Source organism: Mustela lutreola, chromosome 7 (genome assembly GCF_030435805.1).
Source record: "Mustela lutreola isolate mMusLut2 chromosome 7, mMusLut2.pri, whole genome shotgun sequence".
In the NCBI taxonomy this organism is placed as follows: domain Eukaryota; kingdom Metazoa; phylum Chordata; class Mammalia; order Carnivora; family Mustelidae; genus Mustela; species Mustela lutreola.
The window spans coordinates 53467184-53494599 of NC_081296.1; the positions used below are offsets into that span (position 1 = coordinate 53467184).

At 44.3% G+C, this 27416-nt stretch overlaps 2 protein-coding genes and 1 long non-coding RNA gene across 10 annotated transcripts in view; 2 read left to right on the forward strand and 1 right to left on the reverse strand.

The window, feature by feature from the left end:
* ZWILCH (zwilch kinetochore protein) overlaps nt 1–13353 on the forward strand; it is a 38404-nt gene extending 25051 nt beyond the window's left edge. For 3 of the 4 annotated variants that reach the window (XM_059180878.1, XM_059180875.1, XM_059180877.1), the window contains 6 exons: nt 951–979; nt 2893–3029; nt 4179–4274; nt 5721–5833; nt 9884–9998; nt 11826–13353. In XM_059180878.1, the coding sequence (XP_059036861.1) occupies nt 951–979; nt 2893–3029; nt 4179–4274; nt 5721–5833; nt 9884–9972 (464 nt within the window). In that variant the 3' untranslated portion in view covers nt 9973–9998; nt 11826–13353. Of the gene's footprint in view, nt 1–950; nt 980–2892; nt 3030–4178; nt 4275–5720; nt 5834–9883; nt 10006–11825 lie in introns of all 4 variants that reach the window. The other variant, XM_059180876.1, reaches the window with a different exon arrangement.
* On the reverse strand, nt 11773–25572 carry LCTL (lactase like). 5 transcript variants are annotated; one of them, XM_059180879.1, is made up of 14 exons: nt 25473–25572; nt 24801–24940; nt 24253–24416; nt 23557–23644; nt 23175–23284; nt 21626–21754; nt 21427–21522; nt 19498–19552; nt 19248–19409; nt 16186–16460; nt 15090–15216; nt 14709–14908; nt 13568–13631; nt 11941–12074 (listed from the first exon to the last, which is right to left on the reverse strand). In XM_059180879.1, the coding sequence occupies exons 2-14, from the start codon at nt 24916–24918 to the stop codon at nt 11959–11961; spliced, it is 1704 nt and encodes a 567-aa protein (XP_059036862.1). In that variant the 5' UTR covers nt 24919–24940; nt 25473–25572; the 3' UTR covers nt 11941–11958. The 5 variants fall into 5 exon arrangements, with proteins under 5 accessions (XP_059036863.1, XP_059036862.1, XP_059036866.1 ...); XM_059180880.1 differs by lacking the exon at nt 14709–14908 and having other exon boundaries at nt 11773–12074; XM_059180883.1 differs by lacking the exon at nt 24801–24940.
* Nucleotides 25573–25672: 100 nt separating this feature from the next.
* The window catches only part of LOC131835961 (uncharacterized), a 41709-nt gene continuing 39965 nt past the window's right edge, over nt 25673–27416 (forward strand). Inside the window, exons 1-2 of the long non-coding RNA XR_009355429.1 lie at nt 25673–25927; nt 26373–26485. This is a non-coding gene — a long non-coding RNA (uncharacterized LOC131835961). The remainder of the gene's footprint in view (nt 25928–26372; nt 26486–27416) is intronic.

Below are 27416 nucleotides of genomic sequence, written 5' to 3' on the forward strand. Positions count from 1 at the left end.
TTTAAAAAATTAAAAAGTACTTCACAGTCTTTAGTCAGAGTCATTCTCAGATGTTCTCTTTCTACTTGGCCCTGTCATTTATAGCCCTGGCTTTCACTCTGGCTCACTGTGAAATCAGCCCTTCTGTTTTCTGGCACTTAATTTCCTTCTTGATAAAGATACTTGATTAAGGGCACGTGGGTGGCTCAGTTGGTTAAGCAACTGCCTTTGGCTCACGTCATGATTCTGGAATCCAGGATCGAATCCTACATCAGGCTCCTTGCTCGGCAGGGAATCTGCTTTCCCACTGACCTCTCTCCTCTCATGTTTTCTCTCTCTCATGCTCTCTCTCTCTCTTTCAAATAAATAAATAAAAACTTAAAAAAAAGAGATACTTGATTAAATAGCACTCTAGTTTTTGTTTGCTTGTGTTTTCAATTCAAACATTTTGAGATCCTAGAAGGTTGGTGTAGTAAATAAAAAAATCATTTTGTGGGATGCTGTTTTAATACCCAGCACTTGGTTGTTTTTTTTAGAGGCAAGCTGTGATGGTTTTAGAATAGTGTTAATATATATTTATGGTGTAACATGCCATAAAATTTGGCTATTTCTGAGGAACTATTTAACTTGAGCATCCCTTTTATATATGAACTCTGAAAAATTTTACTTAGGGGGTGCCTGTGTGGCTCAGTGGGTTAAGACACTGCCTTCGGCTCAGGTCATAATCTCAGGGTCCTGGGATCGAGCCCCACATTGGGCTCCCTGCTCAGCGGGAAGCCTGCTTCCTCCTCTCTCTCTGCCTGCCTCTCTGCCTACTTGTGGTGTCTCTCTCTCTCTCTCTCTCTCTCTCTGTGTCAAATAAATAAATAAATAAATGAAATCTTGAAAATTTTTTTTTTTTACTCAGGTTCCTTAGCAGCTAATAGACAATATCTGAAGCTTATTTTCATTTATGTGTTTTTTCTTACTAGGTCAGGAACTTGCATCCTTGAATCACTTGGTGAGTTTTGTTTTTTTTTTTTTATTCTAAAGTTGGTTTTTCTTTTATTCGTTTTACCTATAGATACTAAATACCTATTCTGTGCCAGCTTCTGTCTTAGGACCTAGGAAACAGATAAGTATAAAAGTAAATAATTAACAGATAAAGTACTCTTTATTTTCATGAATACCCCCTAGCAATTTCATTTGCCTGTTTTTATTTTAATATGGTTTGACTCCAGACTTTTGACACAATAGTCCTTAAACTTGGAGAATCTTCTTTAAGACTTACTGAATTATTAATTCCTGGGCCCTAGTGTCTCCATAGACCTGGGGCTCAAGAATATGTCTTTTTAAACAAGTCCTCTCTTATTTCAAATGATTCTGATGCTTTTTCCTTACTGTATTTGTTTTCTATTACTGCATAACAAATTCCAGTAGTCCCCACCTACCTAAGGGGGACTACCATGGATAGTACTAAATACTATGTATACTGTGTCATTTCCTATACACACTCACCTATCCTAAAGTTTAGGCACAATCAGAGATTAACAGCAATGACTAAAAATAGAACAATTATAATAATATAATGTAATAAAAGTTATGTGGTGTGGTCTCTGTCTTTCTCAAAGTATGTTACTGCACTCACCCATCTTGTGATGTGGGATGATAAAATGCTGATGAGATTGAGTGAGGTGAATGATGTAGGTGTTATGACCTAGTGTTAGACCACTATTGACCTTTCAGGAGGACTGAAACTGTGGAAAGTGAAAACTTGGATAAGGGGGGTACTCCTGGAGTACAAACTGAGAAGTGTAAATGAACACAGCTATATTAGATCACAGTTTCCCGGGGTTGGACACTGGGCACATTTTAGCTGGATCTTCTGCTTGGAGTTTCACAAAGCTGAAATCAAGGTGTCAGCCATCTCCTTGACTAGGGAAAAATATTCTTCTAAATTTTCTCATTTGTTGTTCGCAGAATTCATTTCCTTGTGGTCTGATAACGAAGGTTCCCATTTTTTTGCTAGCTGTCGACCCAGAGCCAGTCTCAGGTCTTAGAGGTTGCTCATGCGTCCTTGCCATGTGGCCTTCTCCACAACATGGTGGGCAGTTTGTTTCTTCAGAGCCAACAGGAGAGCATCTCTAATGCATCACCTTCTCTTAAAAGGCTCACCTGATTAGGTAGATCATAGTGATGACCAGGTAATAATCTCCCTTTAGATTAATTCAAAGTCAGTCATTTAGTAACCTTATCATGGATGTAACATCCCATCATATTCACAAGTTCTGGCCTCACTGTAGGGGAAGGGATTATATAAGATATGTACTTCAGGCAGTGGGAATCTTGGGGGCCGTCATAGACTTCCACTTTCCATATTTACCATGGAGTGTACTCCCTTAGGATCTTTTCTCAAAAATAGGATGAGGTCTGAGCATTTGATGATGCTTGACATATATTGCCAAGGTTTTTTTTTTTTTTAAACTGGTTGTACCAGTTTGCCAATAATAGATGAGTGGAAGCTTATCAACACACTTGATTAATCTCTTGGTACTGTTACCTATTTTTAGAGGTGGACAGTTCTGTACACCTGGCAAAGGTATTGAAGTTAAGAATTATCTTGTGGATTTGCGAGTCACTCCAACTGGAGAGTTCAGAGGGTGGTATTAGTTACCCACTCAGGCCTCTGTGGTAAGGCAGTTCTTGGATTTGATTTGACCAGAGAACGTAATGGTTTGTTGGGAACATTCTCAGTAACGACTTCACTTATGGTTTAGTCTAAAGAATAATATTGAAAGGTGGCACATTCTCTGGCTGCCTCCAGTTTTTTCCCCTAAATCAAGCATAGTTAAGGTTTAGCAAGCATAGCAATCTTTGTAAAGATTGTTCTCGTTCTTTAACTTCTTATTTTGCTTGTGCTGTTTTTTATTCCAGGAATATTTCATTACTCCATCAGTAGATATACAAGAACAGGTGTATCGTGTTCAAAAACTCCACCATATTCTAGAAATATTAGTCAGTTGCATGCTTTTCATTAAGCCCCAACATGAGCTCCTCTTTGCTTTAACACAGTAAGTATTGCTCTCTTGGTCCTGTCACATACACATGAATTCTCTTGTGAAACAGCTGGAGCCAAAATGTGTGCAGTTTTTATTATCAGTTCGGCTAGACTCTGTACAGCCTGTCTCCACAGCAGAATGGTTCTGGTCCCAGTTGGAGGAAGGGAAAGGCTCTGGATTCAGAAGGACTCGGGTTCAACACTTGGCCTAGCACTTTCTGCCTTCCTGGGGAAGTTTCCTCTTGTTGCATCTTGTTTTCTCATCTAGAAACAGGAACCAATAACCTTATGTGTTTGTTGTTGGGGTTAAATGATGGCATGTGTATAAGAACCCAGCACCTAATAGGTGCTTCATGACTACTTCCTTCTCTTTTCTTTCTGTCCTTAATACATTGCGGCCAAACTAAGCATTGCTAGATCTCCATACGGTACTTGAGTGGAACCAACTGTTATTACCAGACCTCTGTCAATAGCACTGCTGTAATTTTAGAGATTCCACTGATGAGTTTGACTATAAACAGCTTGGAATGATCCTCTTACGTGGGTTGCTGGCGTCTTATGTGTATTTGAAGCCTCAGATTGGAAATGAGTGAACCATCTGGTGGAAGGGCTGGCTTTTTCCCTGGGCCTTTCCCAAAATCAGAATTTGTCTCAGTTGTACAGGGAGAAGTTTGAAATTGTTGTTGTTTACAGACTCTAAAAGATTTATTGTCATTAAAGATGAAGAGTGTAAATGAGTTAACCCTTTAATTCTCTAGAGTTTAAAAACCATGGAGGCTATCATTGTCTTTCTTTTGCTTCTTTTTGCTTTTCTTTCTCTGATACCTTTCTTCCCCTCTCATGCCTTTACTTTGGCTCAACTTGAATATATTTTACATTGTGAGAAATATGTCTTCTTTTGATTTAAAAATTTTTTAAAAAATTGAATGAGATTTGCTTTCAGAATCAAAAACAACCCAACTTTTGTGTAAGGGGGAGGGGGCATTTTTTGTTTACTTTTGTGGCCCTGAAATTATTCTTTTGTTATTGTTTTGGTTAGTGGTCCTAGATGAAATGTTTCCCTTAAGAGCTTTAGATTATCAGAAAACCTTTATCTCCAGGGGGCACTTTTTTCCCCCAAAAGATGTCCTTTTTTGGGTTTGTTTTTGTTTGTTTGTTTTAGGTCCTGCATAAAATATTACAAACAAAATCCTCTTGATGAACAACACATTTTTCAGCTACCAGTCAGACCAACTGCTGTAAAAAGCTTATATCAAAGGTCAGCAATTTAATAATTAAATTATACTTTAAGGTGGGGGGCGGTGTGGGTGGCCATCTGCCTTCTGCTCAGGTTGTGATCTCGTGGTCCTGGGATCAAGCCCTGTGTCTGGCTCCCCACTCAGTGTGGAGTTTGCTTCTTTCTTTCCCTCTTCTTCTGCCCGCCCCCCCACTTGTGCATGCTCACTCTCTTGCTCTCTCTCTCTCTCAAATAAATAAATAAACTCTTTAAAAAAAAAAGTTACACTCTAAGCCTGGCTATAATTCTTGGTCAATTTCTGTGTCCTTTCCCTGGGGAATCTTACGACTAAGAGCTGCTTTACCTCCAAAACCTTAATCCTTTCTCTCCTGCTTTTTGACTATCATCTGAAAGGAGTTCCCCCTCTTTCTTCTCCCAGTCCTTTCTTTTGTCTTTTCTCTTCCTTCCTGTGGGCCTCTAGTCTTCATTTTTCTCTCAATCTGTAATTCCTTCACAGTATAGGGCAGAAAATGTAGCCAGAAGGGAAATGACAGATTGGGAAGGAAGTGATCAGGGTATTGATGACAAAGTCAAGGGTATGGCTGTGGGAGTGAGAGGATTTGGGATTGGGGAGGTATGGGGACCATGACACTATAAAGTTACAGACTGGCCATCCACATAGACTCTGAGGTTGCCTCCAATGATGGTCTCCCGAGCTCTTCCCTCTGCATGCAGTGTACTTAAAATTTCTCTTCTACTGAAGTCATTCTGATTATACCCTTCCTTGGTTTGGTTCCTTCTCAGCCAAACTCGGTCATTCCTTGAAACTGCTCTGACAGAGGTCTCCAGTGGCCTCCTAATTGCCAAATCCAGCGGACAATTTTCCAGTGAAAGAGTGTGTTTTAGCTCCTTTTGTCATTAGCTGGCCCACCAATTCTTTTCTCCTTATAAGTAAGCACTTACAAGGCTGTTTGGCATTTAAAACTATTCCTTTCTTGGACCTATCCCCTCACTTCACTTCTGTGACATAGCTTTTGTCTTAATTTTAATTCTATCTCTCTGGCCCACCTCCAAGACTGAGAGTAGATCTCTTTTCATGTTCCTCCTCTGCCTGCTTCTCATATGGGTTTTCACCAGAACTCCACCTTCTGCCTCTTTTTCTTATTTTCCATCTTCCCTGGTTGATTGTATTCATACTTAAGGCCTTGCTTCCTCTGTGCTAATGATGATTCATAACTCATGTCTCTGTCTCCTGAGCTTCGAGTCATGTTTCTAGATGCCTGTTAGATGTGAATGCCCAACATCAATGTCCTGTAGGTAATTCTTACTCAAAACCCATAATTTAGAATTGTGGCCTACCCGTTTCTTCTTCCTCCGTGCCTCTGACATCCAGGATTTCACTCATGAGTGGGGAGGGAGGGAAGGAAGGAGGGAGGAAATAACTAACTGGGCTTTTTATCCCCCTTTGATGTTTTCTTCTTTCCTTAGTGAGAAGCCACAGAAATGGAAAGTGGAAATAAGTGGTGGTCAGAAGAAGGTGAAAACAGTTTGGCAGCTGAGTGACAGCATACCGGTAGACCATCTGAGTTTCCACAAACCTGGTAAAGATGGTTTGTCATCTGTTCAGATAAATTGTTCTAATAGAAGTGAAATCGAATCTTTACTGGCATAGTATGATAGCTCTTACGCTGTTTTAAATAATTTTCCTGAACTCTAAGTGTATAACGTATTTATTCTGGAAAAAAAGCCCTGGAAGAGGTATCCTGCATAGAGGAACCTTTACTAAAAGAGGTTGAGCAGGGACGCCTGGGTGGCTCAGTTGGTTAAGCAGCTGCCTTCGGCTCAGGTCATGATCCCAGCATCCTGGGATCGAGTCCCACATCGGGCTCCTTGCTCGGCAGGGAGCCTTCTTCTCCCTCTGACTCTGCCTTCCACTCTGTCTGCCTGTGCTCTCTCTCACTCTCTCTCTCTCTTACAAATAAATAAATAAAATCTTAAAAAAAAAAAAAAAAAAAAGAGGTTGAGCAGTAGGGATACAGGGCGTAAAAGTAGATTATGAGGTTGAAATGCCAGCTCATTCTTCTTTGCACTCTTTCATGATGGTATTTCTGCCCTAATCTCTTCTCTGGGGAGGCTGGAAGAGGGTTGCTATTTCTAATGTTCTATCAAAGATGGTCCACATCAGTCAGAGAATGTGTGTGAGCCCCTGGTATGATATGCCGGCTCCAAGTATTTTTACTTCGGCAAGTACCCGTAAAACTGTTATCTTCATGTGTGTGGATTGCATGGTGCTGTCCTCTCATTTTGTACATCTTAAATGGCTGCATTTCAGATATTGCAGTGATTGTTCAAAATCAAATCTGATAGTTGGTTCTTTTTTAAAAGATTTTATTTATTTATTCGAGAAAGAGGCAGTGAGAGAGCATGAGAAAGGAGAAGGTCAGAGGGAGAAGCAGACTCCTTGAGGAGCTGGGAGCCCAATGCAGGCCTCTGTCCTGGGACTCCGGGATCATGACCTGAGCCGAAGGCAGTTGCCCAACCAACTGAGCCACCCGGGTGCCCCAAATCTGATAATTTTAAGACAGAATCTGAAAAGATTTCGAAAAGCTTATAGTCAACCACTGCTGGTTGTTGAACTGCAGAACTATACAAATAGTTCGTTTTAAAGATTAATACCTTGCAAAATTATTTCCAGAAAATGTTTGTTTTTCTCCCTGAAATATGTTTTGATTCAAGCATAATGGAAACTTCTCTCAGCTAGAATGGAAACTTCTCAATTCGTATGGCTGAATGGTAAAAGTCCTAAAGAAACGGAAAAATTTTCCTAAGAACCATCAGCTAAAGTCCTGCTGTCTTTTCAAAGTGTGATATGAAATCTGGAAGGTATAAAGCTTGAAAATCAACCATAGAAAACTAAAAAAATTTCTGCATGACAAAAAAATACCAGAGACAAAACAACAAGTGATAAACTAGGAAAATCAACTTGCAGCTCATGTTCAGAAAAGGGACAAAATTGCCTAGTATATAAAGAACTTCTAAATCAGTAAGAAAAATAATTAATAACTCAGAAAAATGGTCAGGTAACTTGAACAGTTTAGCAAAGAGGATATTCAAATGTCATCTTCAAGATAAAAGGTGCTCAGCCCCACCTATATATAGTAAGAGAAATGCACATTTACATTCCAAGGACACCATCTTTTACCTGTCAGATTAGCAAAGATCAAAGAGTTTGGTGTCACAGTAAGGTCAGGATGTGAGCCAGGTGGCGGCCTCACACATTGCCAGTTGAAGTGTAAGGTTGCACCGCTCCTGTGGAGAGCGATATCCACCAAAATTTAAAATACATTTTGTAGGGGCATCTGGGTGGCTCAGTGGGTTAAAGCCTCTGCCTTCGGCTCAGGTCATGATCCCTGGGTCCTGGGATTGAGCCCCACATTGGGCTCTCTGCTCAGCGGGGAGCCTGCTTCCTCCTCTCTCTCTGCCTGCCCCTTTGCCTGCTTGTGATCTCTGTCTGTCAAATAAATAAATAAAATCTTTAAAAATAAATAAAAATAAAATAAAATAAAATACATTTTGTTTTATTAGTAGGGATTTTTTCCTTACATAAAACCAGACACGTGGGAAAAGACCTATGAACAAGTGCGATACTGTTTACATTAGCAAAAGCCTGGAAAAAATACGGAGAATGGGGCATAAGAGAAGATCTGGAAGGAGACAATGAAATTTTAAGCTGGAGGTGTGGCTTCTTGGGAGCAGTGATTGTTCTCAGCTTTGGGTGAAGATTAAAATCATTTAGGGAGCTTTTAGTGTCTTAATAACAAGACCAAGTAAATCAGAATCTCTGGAACTATGGGACGCCTGGGTGGCTCAGTTGGTTAAGCAGCTGCCTTCGGCTCAGGTCATGATCCCAGCATCCTGGGATCGAGTCCCACATTGGGCTCCTTGCTCTGCAGGGAGCCTGCTTCTCCCTCTGACTCTGCCTACCACTCTGTCTGCCTGTGCTCGCTCTTGCTCGCTCTCTGACAAATAAATAAATAAAAATCTAAAAAAAAAAAAACCAGAATCTCTGGAGCTAGTACCTGAACATCAATGATTTTTAACGTTGTCCAGGGGATTCTTTTGGGCAACTAGTTTGAGAACCACCAATTTAAGCATTTTGTTTCTCTACATATGTTGTTTCAGGTTGGTTTGTTTTTGAAAAAGACTTCTTTTTTATGATAAAAAATAAAGTTTTAAAGCTGTGAACATATGTGAAACATTTTTGGAAAATGCTGTTTTAATATCACATAAAAATCTAACCTGTTTATGAGGAAATTCATACAAGATTAAACACCTTTTTTCAATGATGCTGAATAAGTGAAATAGATTGAACATATCTTCTAGAGTCTTTGATGCAGATTACTTCAAAAAAGAGTGAAAATTACCTTGGTTAGAGTTAAAATAATTCATTGATTCATTATGCCAATGACTCTGCCTATGAAAATAAGGAATTAAAAAAAATTAAGAATTCTTTTTTTTTTTTTTAATATTTTATTTATTTTATTTGACAGACAGAGATTACAAGTAGGCAGAGAGGCAGGCAGAGAGAAAGAGAGAGAGGAGGAAGCAGGCTCCCTGCCCAGCAGAGAGCCCGATGCGGGACTCGATCCCAGGACCCTGAGATCATGACCTGAGCCGAAGGCAGCGGCCTAACCCACTGAGCCACCCAGGCGCCCCCCAAAAAATTAAGAATTCTTATGAAATCATATATTTCTGTGCTTAGAAAAGCACTCATTACTCCATTTTGGCTATAACTTTATATTATGTTCTTGGTGTTTATCTAGAAATTTATTCAGTCACCTCCAGCCCAAAGCAAGACCCACTGGTGAAGGAGGCCCTCATTTGTAAGCATCATGGGCTATGCAAAGACCCAGTTTTAAATATTAAAGCCCAGCCATGATTTATTTTTGCCAAACATACACATTTCAGAGGTTAGACTTTCTGCCGCATTGGACTGAAGACTTAGGTCACCTACTAGCCTTTCAAGATATCTAATGTGATACTGTTTAGTAAAAGATTGAGATCAAAAACAGGAAGACTTGAGAAGCGATGTCATGGGGAAGAGAATAATGATTTGGAGCGAACAGAGGAGAACAGTATCTGGGAGAGTGCTGCTTGCCCGGGCCTCTCCGCAAATGATTATTGAGAATAGTGAGAAATGTGGAAACCAAAATGTTGACCCACAAGAATGGGGCCATAATCTCATCTAAATCTTAATTGTACCACTTATTTTTTTAAATACTACCGTCTTCAGATGAAAAAATGCATATGTGTCTGGCCTTAAGACCAGAAATCCCAAGTAGAAATTGTTTTCTGAAACATGTGTTAAGATTGGAAAAAGAGTTTAACCACAGTGGATGAGGCAGAAAGATGAAGCAGTACATTCCCAAATCAAAATACAGGATTAAAAAAATATCTGCCTTGTATTTCCTTCAATCACGTTTTCAGTGCATCTCAAAGGGTTTGAATCATCCCTGCTGGTTTTTGTCTCATAAATTCAAAGTAGAAGACACATGTCATTCAGATTACTTCTTGATTATTGTAACATTGAGCAGTAGAAAGTAGAAAGGCCAGCAGGCTGGTAAGCAGTTCTGATTTCTGTCTGGTTACAGATGTTTCTGAATTGACATTGAACAGTAGCCTGGAAGAAAGGATGTCCTTTACTAACCTGGTTACCTGCAGCCAGGTGCATTTCAAATGAAGTCTGCTGAAGGAGTCCTCTGTAAGGTACTATGTCCGCTTTGTGTTCCCCCCAAATACTTTGTAATGTATAAGTAGCTTATGTTTCAGTTTTTTTTAATAACAGAAATGTTGATTTGGTCCATTTGGAATATGGATTATTTTTCAGTAATCCTGCAAGAGGCTTACCAGATGTTATTGAGCAACGCAAGTCTGTAATTTCCTTTCTGCTTTCTGTAGTCAACTGAATAGGTCAGGTTAATCCTAAAACCAGAGAAATAAAAACAATTTTTTGAGTGGTAATATCTTTGCATTTTAAATCTGTATATGTGGTAGAGAGTTTGATTTCAAAAATGATAGGAGAGAAAAACCCTGAACGAGCCTGTCAGTTTGACATTGAAAGCCAAGTTCTGTTAAAAATAATTTTACCCAGCACTCCCCTATTTTATGGCAGCATTATCGACTATAGCCAAAGCATGGAAAGAGCTCAAGTGTCCATCGACTGATGAATGGTTAAAGAAGATATGATATCTATATATAATAGATCATTACTCAGCTATCAAAAACAATGAATTCTTGGCATTTGCAATGACGTGGATGGAGCTAGATTATGTTATGCTAAGTGAAATCCATCAGTCAGAGAAAGACAAGTGCCATATGATTTTACTCCTACGTGGAATTTAAGAACAAAAACGGATGAGCATATGGGGTGGGGGAAAATAGAGAGAGGGAAGCAAACCAGGAGAGACTCTTAACATTAGAGAACAAACTGAGATTGATGGAGGGAGTTGCGTCGGGGGTGGGCTCGATGGGTGATGGGCATTAAGTAGGACACTTGTTTTGTTGAGCACAGGGTGTTATATGTAAGTGATGAGTCACCAGATTTTACCCCTGAAACCAATATTGCACTGTGTGTTAATTAAGTAGAACTTAAATAAAATTTTCAAAAGAACAAAACAGTTTTACCCCAGCCCGATTGTAGCACTAAAGCCCCAGATGTAAATACCATTTTTTAAAATGTTTGAGACAGTATTAACCAAGAGAATGAATGCAATAGCATTTTCTACTGTCTTACTGTTTTTGTGTTTTAGAAACAGTAGAATCAGGTAATGAATAAAATGCTTAATATCATTCTTTCTTAAGCCATGTTTGAACCCCAAATAAATAGGTGTTATTTAACTTCTGCATTTTAGCATAATTAAAGAATAAAATGGACATTTATTTAAAAACCCTGAATATATAATTACAGAAAAGAGATTAAATATATTTCTTTGAGATATTTCACTGAGGTTAATTGAGTTTAGCGTAAGAAAATTTATCTCAGGAAAGTATACGTGTTCACTTACTTGGTACCCACCTAATGCATTTTCCTAGTTGCTCGATAGAATTTAGAACCTGAAGGGATTGTTATCTGTAGATGAATGACTGTGTCCATTGTGTGTAGGACAGTGCGAGGTTGACAGTTATTTTCACATTAAAGTAATGTTTCTGGAGAGATTTTTATTTTTATTTATTTTTTTAAAGATTTATTCATTTGCAAGAGAGCATGAGCAGGGCAAGGGGCAGAGGAAGAGGGAAATAAGTAGACATTGTGCTGATTAAGGAGCCTGTAGCAGGGCTTGATCCCCAGGACCCTGAGATCATGACCTGAGTCAAAATCAAGGGTTGGATGCCTAACTGACCAAGCCACCCAGGCGCCTCTGAATAGAGTTTTAGAAGGAAAAAAATACCAAGTATCAAAAACAGTTTGTGTGCTAGGATTCCTTTTTTGCAAAGTGAAAATAGATGCATAACAGCAAAATACTAACATTGACTTTGACAGATGGTCTTTATTTCATTTTTGCTTCTTTTTATTTTCTAATTTTTAAATCCCAGCACAAGACCAAAAAAAATTTTTTTATCACAAAGCCTGAAAACAGAATCGTATATAAACCTTCAAAGCAGAGAAAGGAGGAAGATCCTGAAGATTCCTGATGAAAGATGAATCTGCAGAATGGGCAACCCTCTCTCAGCTCTGTCCCCGAAGCAGGAGCAGCAGGAGAACAGCAGATATTAGTATGCACAGGGTGCAAACTGTAGGTACCACGATCTCTGTCACCATCTGCATGTGACTTAGTAGAGGCTCTGAAACAGGAGGGAGAACACAACAAATGAGCAGGTCATCATTTCAGCGAATATAGCCTCATCCTGAAAGATTCAACCATACTTGCAAAAATTTGGAAAATGGCATCATCAAGCTTTCTAATTATCCTCACTTGCTCCAAAAGAGAACATGGTGAATTAAATGTTCTTAAAAATATGTGAGGGCTTTATAAAATATTTCACAAAGTGTGGGCTAAAGAATGCCTACATTTGGTTCTTCCAGAGGTATTGGAATAAAGCCTAACGGTATGTTATACTTACCATAAATTCATGTGAAGATATTAAAAAGCATGTTCCCTGGTTTCTATGATTTTCACTGTGGAGGGTTTTTGAAAGAAAATCCTTGGGAAGCATCTCTAACCCTTCAAAGATGTCACTGTGTAACTTAAGAGGTGTAGGAGTTTCCATATTGAAAATTTGTGTGGCAACTCTTATGTAGTTAAGTAATAATCTCAAAGAGTTGAACAATGGGCAGTGTTCATGTACATGATTATAGTAGTGGACATTTATGTAGTTTCTACTTTCAGGTTTTGTGCCTGGCACCCTGGCTACCATAATAAATAAGGCATGAGGCCCTGGTCCCACAGAATTCATAGACTCAGCAGTAGATTCCACATCATGTGTGTAGGTAATAAAATATAAGTTTATTTTGGTTTAAAGGAATATGCATCCTTGCTATTACCTGGTTATTTAGATGAGAGCAGGGCATGGTAGTGGCCTGTAAAATTGGCCTATAAAAAAAATAGCTCAGCTGGAAAAAGAAAAAAAAAATAGCTGAATTGGTAGGATTTGTTTCATCTAGCATTTTCCACCTCTGATACCACATTAAAGATTAACATACCACATTAACAAACGTGTTCCTGTTTGTTAAAACAGGAAGTACATTTCTCTGATTGCTCTTAGGGAAAGACAGAATTCAAAGAAATAAATGCTGTGTGCTGGCATTCGTTGGTGTGTAGAAGCATCTTTGTTCCTCTACATCTCTGAGCCTTGTTGATCCTGTTGCACAAGAAACCTTGCTTCTGTAAGGTCAAGAACTTTGTTTAGTTTATTGCTGAGCTTAAAACACCCCCTAGCTAATAGTGAGTGCTCAGTAATTACTTTCTGGATGAGAGAATATCGTATCTGGAGTGTTCTTTGCCTTTTCTTTATTCAAATATGGTTGCATTTTTCCCTCCTTCCACAAAGCCCACTATAACAAAAATGGGTTTATAAACTGACTGTATGATTCAGAAAGAATAAAACGAGGATGGATAAAATATTTCTCTTTTGTGGTAGATTTTTAAAATGTTGTTTGAAATGCTTATAAAACAGAAATCTGACATTGTTTCAAAGTGAGGGAATAAATTCATTTTTAATTGTATGTTTTGGAATGATCAACTTTGGATAGATCCACATTTTGAGGTTTTGGTAATATCTTTATAGGTATAATTATGTTCCTTAATTATCAGAGGGAGAAATTAAAATATACTCACCTGCAGCAAGCATCTGGTTGTTGATAGAACAAGTTTCCAAGGCTTTGAGGTACCAGCTTTCCACCTAATAAAAACCCACTAGATAAGTAATGTCATCTTAGACTAATTTTTGCTGTTCCAAATAATTTTTGAAATAAAGAATTTATTTAAAAGAATTTTGAATTTTGAGTTCAAGAATTTCAAGAATTTTGAAATAAAGAATTTTATTAAAAGAGTTTAAATTGGTTAATATTTATTAAATGCCTATGTGCATCATTGTGAGGGAGTCAAAATAAACAACCAAACTGGTCTTTATTCTTGAAGAGATTAGAATATAGCCCTTTTCTAGAAGTGCCAAACTGCTGAAAGCCTATGAGTCACTGTTCATTTATGGTGCCCCTGGGCTCATCCTCAAAGGGTGTTGGTAAATAAGTGAGATTTATTTTTAGAAATTGTCTTTATTGAGACATTCTAAATTAGGCTTTTTATTCCCTACCATCAATAGCAACATAGAGAACGGATGGAAAAATTTATAGGTGACTGAAAATGTTTGGTATGTTGTAAAGGATTATTAATTCTAAGTTTGATTATTTTTAATATCATTTTGGAACTAGTGGGAAAAGAATTGAAAGTTATGGTCATTATACATTTAATTTACCTCTTCTCTTTCCATGGATGTTGAAGAGTAAGTAGGCAGTATTTGTTTGCATTAAGATATAACATTTAAAATAACATTTAACTAGAAGTGTCTAGTTAACCTGACCCTCATAACCTAAAACAAATAGGACTTATACATAACTCCAGTGTGTCCTTCATGCTCTGCAAGTTAGGGATTGAATTTGAAGTGAGGACTGAAATTTAAGGAATATTTACCACATTCTAAACAAATGAGCAAAGAAGTGGCACAAGTTAGGGGAAAAGTCGTAAGGGACGTGTTCCCACAAACCCCTGTCCTCCTCCACGGAGCCGAGAGGTTTGCTACGCTGCACACCCCAAGCTGCTTAGCTCTTCAAAAATCTAGAACCAGTGAGGGGCACTGGCCTGGCTCAGACAGAAAAGGACCTGACTCTCGATCTTGGGGTCGTGAGTTCTAGCCCCCTCTAATAGGGCAGAGATTTTTTTAAAAAAATCTAGAAAAAGTAACATCAATAATTAGTCCTACCTCTCTTGGGTTGGGAAACCCATTGGCAGTGATAATCTTCTTGTAATATTGAACTGACGCCTTTGGGTAGCGTGGCTTATTTCTGTTGTTAAATTCGACATAGTAGAATCCGTATCTATCTGAGTATCCTTTCTCCCATTCAAACTTATCCAACAGAGACCAAGAAGTATACCCTTTTATATTAACACCATCTTTTATAGCTGAAAGACATTTTGTTCCATTTTTTAATATGTTTCACTTACTTGGAAAAATAACATTGTAAAGATAATTTTTAATGTACTTAGGAGATTCAGAAATAAGCTTCAGTCAATCATGGCTATTACCAAATTCTGTCCAAGTTAAGTAGAAAATATGTGAAGACAGTCTTGGTTTGCAGCTCACCTTTTAGCATTTCATTTATGTAGCCCTTAAGGTACTGAATTCTCCACTCATCACATAATTGCGTACAGTGTAACTTTTGAGACGCACCGTTTTCTGTCACATAGATGGGAGGATTGCCGTATTGAGTCTGGAAGTGAGTCATAGGAATATCTTAAAAATTCTACCCTACATGTGGGTTTCCGAGTCTGGGGCACATAGGAGAGTGGATTATTTAAGCCGCCATATTTGAATTGTGTGTATTTAGCGTTCAGTAAGTTCCAGTTCACACATTTATTTGGAGGTGAATGTAGACAGGAGCAAGTACGAAAGACTACATTTCTCATTGAATCAGCATCATTATAGAGAAAATATACTTCAGGGCTTATTTTTTCCCACATAGTTCATTTCAAGTGAGAAGGGCAGCCAAATAACTGTGGGATGAGAATTTGTAGCTATGGTTCTACCCATTGAGGTGGTTACTCATAGCCAGCATTAGTCCCTAAAGCCTATATCTAGGAGCCTCTGAAGTGGAGGTGACTGAGTTTGACTTTAAAAGGTAAACACCTAACTGGAATTAAAAACTTTAAAAAGGGGGCGCCTGGGTGACGCAGTGGGTTAAAGCCTCTTCCTTCTGCTCAGGTCGTGATCCCAGGGTCCTGGGATCGAGCCCCATATCAGGCTTTCTGCTCTGCGGGGAGCCTGCTTCCCTCTCTCTCTCTGCCTGCCTCTCTGCCTATTTGTGATCTCTGTATGTCAAATAAATAAATAAAATCTTAAAAAACAACAACAACAACAACTTAAACATAGGCATCTGAGCCTAAGCTCATGATTTGAGGTCAGAAATGTTCATTAGAGGTACCTGGGTGGCTCAGTCAGTTAGGGGTCCAACTCTTGATTTCAGCTGGGGTCAAGGTTTTCGGGTCTTTGGATCGTGAAATAGAACCCCATGTCAGCTCTGTAGGGAGTCTGCTTATCCCTCTCCCTCCCCTCCCCTAGTGCATGCTTGCATGCGCACACGTACTCACACACACACACAATCACACACTCTCTCATTCTTTTCAGATAAAATCTTTAAAGGAAAAAAAACGTTCATTAAATAGCTTCACGTGATCATCACCTGAGCGAAGTGGAGGAGCCTCCGAAATCCCCATGGCACAGAATACAGCCACTTTGACCCCAGATCAGGCCAGTTGGGGTCAACCAGTTCTACTAAGTCACGATCATTCTGGTAGCTGGGCCCCTGGCGGGAGGGGTAGTTCCTTTCTGTGATGTACCGAGTAGTATAATGGCCTAATCCCAAGAAATCAGATGTGCCTTTAATGTAGCTCTTTTCCTGGAGTGAGAACACTGGTAACCTTGACATATCCAGGCCTTGCTCTGCACTTTTTTTCCCTATTGAGAGAGAAAAATGGAGTTTAATAGAGTTTGGCTTTCTCACAATCCTTTTGCTGTTCTGTACCACGACGATACTGGCATGTTGACGTAAGAACTCTTACCCAGATCTCGGGCTTTGGGATTGGTTTGTATGAAAAACATAACCTTAGCCTTTTTATCTGGAATTTTGACATTTGAATACTATTCACGGTGTTAAAAGCTCATGTTGCTTGAAAGTTGTATTTCCATAGAGGACTCAGTAAATGGTTTGCCTACAACTTTGGAGCTATATGGAAAAAAATGGGGTTGGATTCCTGTATTATTTCCTAGCTCTGTTTATCCTATGTTTTACTTGCATGTGTAAAAGGATGTGTGTACCAGGACCTTCACTGTAGATTAAGTAGCAAAAAATTGGAAACAACCCAAACGTCTATGAGGAGAGACTGGTTAAATAGTCAGATATTCTTCCGTACAACACTGCAGTCAAGAGAAATGACTGATGCAGCCCTTTATATAACAACTTGGAAAGAAGCCAAGATCCATGTTTTCAGTGAAAGATGCAAGTACACACATGGAGCGGCAGTGTTTTTGCTCACACGTGCACAATCCTTCTTGGTAAGTGTGCTTCCTGCTGGGGAGGATGGGAGCAGTGGGAAGAGGGAGGGAGGGAAACTTGACTTTTCACCTTGTTAGCTCTTGTAATTAAAAAAATTTGAAACATGCCTAAAACCTTCCTATGATCTCTGCAAAAAGAAAAGGGGGGGGGGCTTTTAAATGAGTAAAAATAGGAAACATCTGTAGGAGTTGTTCTAAAATATAACCATAAACATATTTCCAAAGAGGCTATTGGTTTAGATTAACTGAGTGAAGAGCTTGTGTTATTAGATACCTTTAAGATCCTAGCGTGTTATTACTTTACTTGAAAACCACAAGGCGTTGTCCCTGAACTAATACAGTAATCACTGGCTACATGTGGCCAGTAGCTGACGCATCCTCAGTCACACTGAAGGACTGATTTTTTAGTTCTTTGAAATTTAAATAGACGCAAGTGACTGAAGGCTAACCTACTGGACGGCACAGATAACATTTCCACCATCGCTGGAAGTTCTGTTGGACAACACGGGTCTAGAATCATGTTTGTTCATATATGGCGCTTATGAGATGCCTGCAAGTAACTGGTATACAAGACTTCCAGCAGAAGAAAATATTACCTGCTCAAAGAATCCTTCTTTCCCCGTTGTACTGGGAAAAATTCAGCCCCGTTTCCATTTGAATTACCACAAAGATGGCATTGTCAGGGTCTGGAATCAATTGGCCCGAAGCCTAGGAACTCTTGTATGACAAATAATCAATTTGACTTCTTTAGTGCCATCCTGTTGTGGCTCCTGCCATGGCCTCCAGGGAGCCCGGGAGTGAATGCTGTGGGAATGATGGGCTGTGTCCCATCCTCAGGGCTTTTCCCTGGGCATCTTGATGTCATTCTCAGGACTTTGAAGCTTATGTGTATAGAGGTGTCCCAGAACTGGTTATTGCTGAGAGGTTTTTAGAGATTATTTGTCTGATTGTTCATTTTCACATGACAAGAATGACACCCAATGCCGTCAAACCCGTTGCCCAGAGTTGCTCACTGGTTAGAGCAGAGTTGGAATTAGAACCTGCTGCTTCTATTCTAGGTAAGTCTGATAAAGGGTTCTTTAGAAAGGGAATTTTTTGGAATGTTGACAGTTCTTAGTCAAACATCCAAAATAGCCTTGCTGTGTGAGTGCCACCTTTGTCTCTCTTTATAGGGGGAAGCTGACTGCTACCTCTGAGTAAACAGAGCTAATACTCTGATTCCAATGGCCAGACACTGCTGGTTGCCCACCCGATCAACAGTCACATGGCTTTCTCTCCCTCTTCTTCATCCTCTTTAGAGAGTCCTGGCTCCCCCAGCCTCTGAGGCTCTAGTCTTAGTAGTCTAGGACATTCTGGGATATGTGATAGTTCCATCCCTGGAGGACTTCCCTTGAAGGTAAGTCAGTTGTGGGTGGAGACTCTTTTCTGGGGTGATTTTCCTTGTTCTTAAAAATGGGTATGACCAAGCTATTTCCATTTTTCTGCCTCTGGGTGTTGATGTATCAAGATATGATGCTGGAGCTGCTGCAGCCATCTTGTGGCAATGGGGAGTTGTTTGATGGGCTGGCTAAAGGTGCCAGAGTGAAAGATGGAATGAGTCTTGTTTTTCAAAGACATCCCTGAAAGCTGGATTAACTGGCTCTGAATCACCCTTTTCTGGACTTGGTACCTGAGATGATAAATTCCCTACTTTTCAGGCCATTTTAGTTAGCATTTTCTGTTACATGGCACTTAAAGGCACCCAAACGGATAGAGCCCTGTAAGCTCTATGCATCTTTATTCTCTTCTCTGACAATGTGGAAACCAGAGCTCAGAAAGCATTTCTCAAGTGACAGAACCAACACTAGAACTGGCATTGCCCAAGACTGTGTCTTTGAGTTCTCTCTCCTACTTCCAAGTGTAAGGGAGGGGAGTGGTGAGAAAGAGACAGGAGAGCAGAACAGAAAAGAGAAGTCCAGAGAATGGGGTCTGAAATTTTCAATCTCCGCGTTTGGGGACTTGTCTGGGGGTCGTTCCTCCGCTCTCCCCAGTTCAAATTTGCCATTCTCAGTTCCTACGGGACTGGGCTCTCCCTTTGAGTGCCTTGCCCAGACCCCGTGTGTTCTTCCATCCCCCCGCCTCTCCATCACCTCACTTGTGCTCAGCACTGTTGTTCTGGTGCCTGGAGCTTAAAAATGCGACTTGACTCACCGATCCGGTCCTTCATGACTTGAGGGTAGTCTCCAGCATAGATGGGGTTGGCAAACCAGCCCAGACAGAACTGTAGGTATCTCTCGGCAGCTTCTATGTCCTTGGGGCTACTGATGTCCATGGGTTCCCCCCAATCACAATTTAGTGAGATCCCCACCAGACCTTAAAAGAAAGGACAGGGAGTGGCAGGTGCAAATGGCGCTGCCCCCACCCTGGGGCTGTGTCCTAGAGGTTGGGCAGTGGGGCTCACCTTGCTGCTTGCCACGCCACGTGCTGTTGTAGGAATGCCAGGCTTGGGCGTGGGCCTGAAAATGGAGGGGTGCATCAAAGGTGCCTGACTGGCACATTTCTCTCCTGCCTTTCTCTCCCTCTGTCCCTCTGTCTCTCTGACGAGAGATCAAGTTAATGGAGTCCCATCTTTTTCCTGAGTCCGGCCTTGATGATACCGATACCCTGTCTCCCTTCCTCTGACCTCCAGAGGCACCTGTTTTCTGTTTTGTAGTTCTGTTTTCTGTTCTGTAAAGAAACTTGGTCTAATTCTGGCATAAACAAAACTACCTCTTGGTGTGATTTCTTTTTTTTTCTTTTTCTTTTTTTTTTTAAAGAATGCAGTTGCTTTCCTCAGACAAGGTAGCAGGCAGCATTTTATTTTATTTTTTTTTTAAGATGTATTTATTTGACAGACAGAGGTCACAAGTAGGCAGAGAGGCAGACAGAGAGAGGGGGGGAAGCAGGCTCCCTGCTGAGTAGAGAGCCCGATGCTGGGCTCTATCCCAGGACCCTGGGACCTGAGCTGAAGGCAGAGGCTTTAACCCACTGAGCCACCCAGGCGCTCCTTGGTGTGATTTCTTATTCCACAGAATTTTGCTAAAGTTTCTTGCTTTGTTCCTGTTTGTCTTCTGTAGTAACTAGGCAGTACTTTTACCATAGGTGCTCAGGAAGTTTGGAAAATACCAAACATCTGAAACAGTCTTGAGAATGGAATTCAAAATGTGCTGACCTGCCTTCTCTCCATACTTTCCATCAGTGACCCACTGAGGCCTTCAGAGCTCTACCCTTTAAATAGTCACAGTTAAGGGGGCACCTGGTGGCTCAGTCACTTGGGCATCCAACTCTTGATTTCGGCTAAGGTAATGATCTTAGGGTCTTGTGATGGAGCCCTGCATTGGGCTCTCCGCTCAGTGGGGAGTCTGCTTGAGATTCTCTCTCTCTGCCCATCCCCCTGCTCTCCCCCCGCCTCAAATAAATGAATAAATCTTAGAAACAATATTCACAGTTTAGGAACTCTTAAGCCAAATGGAGAAAGAATGAGGAGGTTCTCTCCTTGACAGGAATTTTAAAGTCTAGTATGTCACTCAGGGGCCCCTGTTCCTGCTTGATCAGATTGTTGCCCTTCTGCTGAATGTCCATTGGGACCATGCATCGTGCCTCACATCCCTGCTCCGCAGGTACCCGAATCCTCATCTGTGTCCTACACTGTGACCCAGTCCCCTCCACCTGCTCAAGCCTTCCCAGCGGCCTTGTAACTCACGAGTCACCCTGAAGCATCTTCTGTCTCCTTCCCTTCCGAGCCCTTACTGAGCTCGGCTGCCCCAAAGACCATCTCCACTGCAGCTCTTCCAAGAAGGGACTGTTTTCCCCCACATACCTCACGGTCGTGGGTAGTGTCCATCTTGTTCTTTATTACTACTGCTTGCAAACTCTTTCTCCTTCCACAACCCCAGGGCCTTTGAAGTCCACCCTGTAGGACAAGCACTCCTAACCCCTTCTTACTGCTGTTCTTCACAACCCCAGTTACTGCTGCTCATTCACTGGAGGTTTCAGCCCCTAGTTCACTGTCATCCCGCCCCTTCCTCCTGTCCCCATTCCTCACAAGACTGCTTAGAGCTGTAGGTGACAAGTTTTCCCACGCATGCACTCCACCCACTTGACTGGACTATCAGCTCTAGAGAGCTGTCACTGTACTATCTCGGTGGAGGGGTCCAGCACTGGGTGACCGGGCACTGCCTCCATAGAGCCTCATGGAATGCAAGGGAACCATGCCAAGGTGCGATGGAATATGCCAGAACCACAGAGGACTGAACTCAGGCTCAGAGCCTTGGGACAGGCTGAACTGATGCTGGGGTCTGTCCCTCCACCCCAAACCCAGGCTTCACTCCCAGAAGGAACCCCCACTTACCTTAATGATGTGGTGTGCTGCCGTGTACAGGCCCGTGCCGTGGAGCTGCAGGCCTGGAGCATGGTGGCCTGTCTCATAGCCTTTCTCTGCCATCGTCTGCAGCAACAGAAAGTGGGGACCACAGCACCCGTGAGAAGCGGGGAGGAGCACTCTGGTCCAGGAAGGGGGCGTTTCCCACCTGGAGAAGGGCCCTGCTTACCCGAGGGTCACTGAAAGTGACCCAGTGCTTCACCCGGTCCCCAAAGGCCTCAAAGCACAGATCGGCGTAATCGCGGAAGTAGCTGATCATGCTCACGTTCTGCCAGCCGCCGCACTTGACCTGGAGCAGCTGCAGACAGAGAGTGCAGAGGGAGGTGGCTACCCCAGGGCTGTGTCTGGAGAAAAGACTTCTGGAGTTTATAGGCCCGGAGTGTGGGAGAAACAGGGCGATAGCCACCACAGAGGTTGTAGAGGGCAGTGGAGAGCCAAATGCAGGTTCTTGGGCATTACAACCTGAGGATGGTGACCAGTGAAGCCCCATGAAGCAACATCAGTGGGGTCAGGCTATGTGACATATACAATCAAGAGGGAGGGAACAGAGAAAGTTTGAGACTCTCATGCTTAGGAATGTGATAGATTGAATATTTAAGAAATGGGCCAAGGCAGAGAGGTCTGCTATTGGGAGAAGAACCTCAACTACTCATGCAGAAGAAGTAAGACATGGTGTGGGACATGGAAGCTCTGATTAGGATTTTGAGGGCCATGCAAATGGGAGACCCTAAAAGCTCTTATGAGGGTGGGTTCTGCCTTCTGTGGAGGACTCTTTTCCGACCAAAGTCATCTGCTTTGTGAAGATGGGATTTTCCCCAAATTCAGCATTCCATTGAAAATGCCTACTGAGCTCTCCCTGCTGGGTTTGAGGGCATGCGAAAGGGCCCGGTGAGTGAAAGCCATTAACTAGGGAAGAAACTGGAATGTGGTCTCCAGTTTGTCTCCCTAAAGTCGGCTCTATGCCCCAACCCCAACGTAGAGAGGTCTCTGGCAGCTCACCTCCCCACAGAATGATCCCAGTCACCTCAGTTCGGTAGTCAAGACCTCCCGGGCCTGGCCCCAAGCCACACCTCCTACCTCTACCCCTCCCACTCCTGCCTGCTCCCCAAACTCTTAATCCAGTCACTTGCCATGCCCTCTCTGCCCCCTGGTTGTGCTCCCTCCATCCAGAACACCCCATCCACCTCATACATCCCAAACCCTCAAAGCACCTGACCGGACCCCATCCTCTCCCCAGCAGCTCCCTGAGGCCTCTTCTCTACTCTCTGACCCCTTGCAGCCTGTGTCACAGAGGGTCACCTACACCACCCCTCTCCCAGTAGGCCGGGATCCCATGAGGCCTTGCTGAGTGAAGGGAAGAAGTGCTTGAATACTGATGTCTGACAGTGACCTTGAGACTTAATTGGTCTGGGGGGACTGTGCCCAGGTGATGGGGCTCAAACAGACTTGTTAATTATGCCATTTCATCACATCTTACTCAAAAGGGATTTCATCTTAGTTTGATGAATTGTTTTTAGGCCAAATGTTTTGGGAAAACATCAAAATCCACTTATCACCTATTTACAAACATCAGTGAAATCAGCACCACATCCCTCTGTGGGTGAGTCAGATTTCTTGGCTCCCTCCCATCTCTGCGTCCAGACCTCAGCCTTTGTCCCACCTTGGCAAGCCTCAGGTGCCCCCTGCTGAGCTACCCCCTCCCCATCCCCAGGCCTCACCTGTGGGAGATCCCAGTGGTGCAAGGTCACGATGGGGGTAATGTTGCTCTTCAGGAGGGCGTTGATGAAATCATTATAGAATTTGATTGCCCTCTTGTTCACCTTGTCAGCTGAAGGCGAGATAAAAGGGGCCGTGACCTTCCCAAGTGCAGTGCTCCTTGGCCCTGTGGTCTTTCTCTGGCCTAAAGGTGCCCAGTCTGCCCAATTCTGGGTCTGGGGGACGGCATGGGTGTTCGGCTGCCTGCAGAACCTGGGAGGGCTGCTGCCAAAGTAGCCATGTTCTGGGGCTGCTGTCCCTCCCCAGCACTCTGTGGTGTCCCCGCAAAGCCAACATAGCCAGAAGGGACCACGCTTGGGCCTGGTAGGGGCTGCCCCGTCTTACCTCGGACGCCGGTAGGTAGGAGCCGAGGCCAAGAGAGGGAGAATCTGTAGTGGCTCACGTGCAGCTCCCTGAGCAGGACGATATCCTCCTGTGCAGACAGGGGTGGGAGGCAGGGCAGAGCCACCTAGGGCTCTGGGGTGGGGGTTCGTGGGTCCCACTGTGGGCCCGGGCTAATGCAGCTCCTCATCTATTCAGTAGGGGTAAAGGCACCTGCCCTGCTTTCTCCTGCCAAGGGTCAAATACATGCAGGATAGGAGGGTGCTTTGAGATGTCCATTGGGGTGTTCCTAATAAACTTGGGGGATGAATCCCCCAAGAAGTTAGCCCAGACAGGAAAAGTGGGTTCTGAGCGGAGGGACTTCCTCCACAGGGGCTGATTCACAAGGAGAGAACAAGGGTTCAGGCCACGTGGCTTATAGACCCTAGGGTCATGGTATCAGCCACTCAGGTGTCCATCACTTGGGCTAAGGCCCTCGTTCAGGTGGGGCCTTGCTTTCCTTTCCTTTTTGCACATCCTTCCCTGAACCCTCAGCCCACCCATCCCCAGGCACCAACGGCCCCTCCTGTTTTTCCTGCAGTGGGATAGGGCCTGCTTAGCAGAGTGCCAAATTGACATTGTCCCCCAGACCCCTTCCTATGTCACCATCCATTTCAGCTGGGTACACACGTGCCCCCCCAACACACACCGGTCACTCACCTGCACCTTGTAGTAACCATCACAAGCCGCGTCTGCTGTCTCATCCCCAAGCACCTTTCCCTTCCCACTGTGCGTGAAGGCATCCCAGATGCTGGGCCCTTTCCCATCCTGGTCCCAGGCTCCCTCCGTCTGGAAGGCGGAACTGCCCACACCCCAGGAGAAGCCTGCAAGTAGAGACCCCGAGCTGGGCCCTGGGCCCCCTCCTACTCCCCACCCAGTCCCTGGACTCTGGGCTGTGCCTCCTGGGCCACAGGGCAGGCCCCCTCCCCAAAGCCTGCCCCTGTCTCCCCAGGAGTGGGAGCCTGTGGGGGAGGGCGGGGCAGGACCTAACACATTTAAAGCTTTCATTCGTACAGTTTTAGCTCTCATTAACATTCACTGTGTAAGTTTAAAAAAATCCGCTAGGAACTTCTCTATTAAAACAGCTATGTGGAGTTCTTTTTCTCATTTTACCCATCAGGAAACTAAAACACCAAAGTCCTTGGCAAGCCAGCCAAGGTGGGCAAACGGACAAACAGACGGATAGACCAACAAAGGAATGGACATACCAAATGGGAAGCTTCCATAGTAGAAGGAGGCCTCTTCTGGGGCTCCCTTCCTGGTGGCCCCCAGCCTGGACACCAGCAGTAGCACCCACCAAAGTGTGACAACCCGCACTGGCTTCATGGCACCCGGCCCTCCCCCATTCCTGAAAAAGCACACCTGACAGGTGGAGGCCCACACAGCCAGGACTGGGGGGCTGGATCTCAGTTTGGGGGTGAAGGCCAGGAGGGGAGGTGGGGAGGGTTATCTAGAGCAACCTTGGCTCAGCTAGGGCCTCTGGTCCATTGCTCCCCCAGGAGCTACCCGCAGAGGCTGATGCTGGGCACTTAAGGAGGAGAAGAACATGGGGCTTGGGGTGTGGGCTCTGGGGCTGATGTGCCAGGCTCCAAACCACCTCTGCTCCCTGTCTGTGGGGGTTTCCCAGCCTGTGAGAGGCCCTGATTGGATGAGGAAACTGCTTCTGCCTTAGGGCAGCTCCCATTGATGAGGGAGGCAAGGCAACCCACAGATCCGCTGAAGCACCCCACCGGTACACTGTGGCTGGGGGTATGGGGGACAGACTTCTCCCCAAGCCGGGGATCACAAGCAGGGTTGCCATCCCAGGGCCTCCAGTCCTGAGGGTCAGGACGATGCCCTCCCACTGGGATTCCCTCTCTAATGCAGCCAAGCTGGGTTACCTGGGATCGTCCTGTGTCCCAGACACCCCAGAGCAGCGGTGGCAGCCAGAGTGCTCTCAGACTGACCCCCAGGGCCTATGCTGCCCCTGAGAGCCCAGCCCACAGTGCAGCGAAGGCTCTGGTTGGGGGGTGTGGTCACCGGCCTAACCTCCCCCTGCAAAGAGCTTCAATAGCCCCATTCAACGGGGAGGGCAGGAATGCTGAGCTGGCTGGTGGCGCCTGAGTCAGCTGCAGGGACAGCTTGGCCCTGGGCCCTGGCACATCCAGTCGGCCCCCTGTGAAGGCAGAGGGGCAGGGATCCAGGCCCCCCTACCCTTTCTCGGCCTGCTGGGCCACATTCTACTCACCGTAGCCTGGGAAGCTGGAGGTGGGGGTGGCGGGGTGGGGATTAGCATTTGCAGACCCCCTCTTTGTATCCACCTCTCCGTGCTGTCAGAGACCACTCGTGGCAGAAGGTAAAGTTGGTTTTTCCACCTTATCTCCTCTGTTTGGGCCCTTCATTCATTCCTTCACTCACTCGCTTAATCCGGATTGCTTGCTGGAACACCCTCCCTGGAGGTTCAGCCCCTCTGGCTTCCCATCCTGGCTGCCCGGGTCCCCCATTGTGACTGCCTTCATCCCATTCACCTGGCTCCCCTGCCTTTAACTGAGCTTCACCGGGGCTCTGTCAACCGGGTGCCTCTTTGACCTTGGTTGATTAATCTCTTTCTTGCCAGAGAGGAATGGGACTTGGCCTGTGCCCTCCGGGGGTTCGAGGTCTGGTGGGGGAGGAAGGCTGTGGATGGATGGAGGGAAAGTGGTTCTAAACACCGTACTGGGTTGGGGGACAAAGATAAGGACTCTAACGGAAGGAAGGACAGGACACTGTAGAGTCTCAAGGAGGTGCAACTGTCTTCACAGGGAAGGGGACATCGAACCTGACACTTGAAGGCTGCAGAGGCGTTGGTTATGTGGCATGGAGCCAGGAAGGCATGGGAACAGGCAGGGGAAACAGCCTGAGGAAAGGTCCTGAGGTATGTTTGGGGAACTGGGAACCTGGTATCTTCTCTACTCTTGTATCTGTCATGCAGTGTCCAAGCAGGCAGAGCTGTGTCCTCAGGGCGAGCAGGCCTCTGGACAGGCTACCTGAGTGTCCATCTCCCCTCTGGGTAGTCTGCTGTGGCATCCAAGGCCAGTGATGTGCTATTTGTGCCAGGACTAGTGCCTGCCTCACAGAACTCAGGGCTCTGGGGACTCTGCTTGCTGGGCTGAGGTAGGCAGGATACATAAAACTTTAAGAGCTGATGTCATCTCTGAAAAATGCCCCCTTCCTGCAGAGCCAGGGGCTCAGTGTTTGTGTTGGAGGAGATGGTCAGCCTGGCATGGCTGGGGCTGCTTGGGGGCTCTGTCTCTACTGTCCTGTTCCTGTTCTCTCTCCTTCCACCAGCTGGGAGCCTGGCTCTGGCTGGAAGGACCTGCACCTCACCGCTGGATGACTCTCTACCTATCCCCTCCCCCTCTAGTCCCAGGCTGCTTGGGTCCAGCCTGAGGTCTGCAGCAACCAGGGCAGGACCCTGCCTTTGCGTCTGAGGTCCCTGAGGGCCGGGCCTGGCTGCAAGCAGGTGTGTTGGGAGAGACAGGTGGCCTTTGGACCCGTGTAGCTCCTCCTTTTCTCTCCCTAACGGAGACTATGGAGGTGGGAGCCCTTTGCCAACAGCCTCTGCAGGATCCAGCACGGAGCCCAAGCTCTGAGACTTGTAAGAAGGGACTTGCCCCTCTCTGGGTCTGGATATGGGAGAGGCCCAGCTCAGCCTGCCCCATAGCTCAGGACCCTTCCAAGCTAACAGAGGGGCTGGAGTGGGAAAGACACTGGAGATTCAGGAAAACAGACCCCTGCCTCCATGTAGCCAAGAAGTAGCTGTGGGATCCAGTGTCAGTGACTTTCTCTGGGACCAAGGCTCCCTA

Coding starts and splice junctions, on each gene's coding strand:
- LCTL (XM_059180879.1), bottom strand. CDS start 24,918: ATGAAGCCAGTGCGGGTTGTCACACTTTGGTGGGTGCTACTGCTGGTG. Junction 19,553..21,426: donor CAGCACACCACATCATTAAG/GTAAGTGGGGGT, acceptor CTCCATTTTCAG/GCCCACGCCCAAGCCTGGCA. Junction 16,461..19,247: donor AGTCATGAAGGACCGGATCG/GTGAGTCAAGTC, acceptor CTCTCTCAATAG/GGAAAAAAAGTGCAGAGCAA.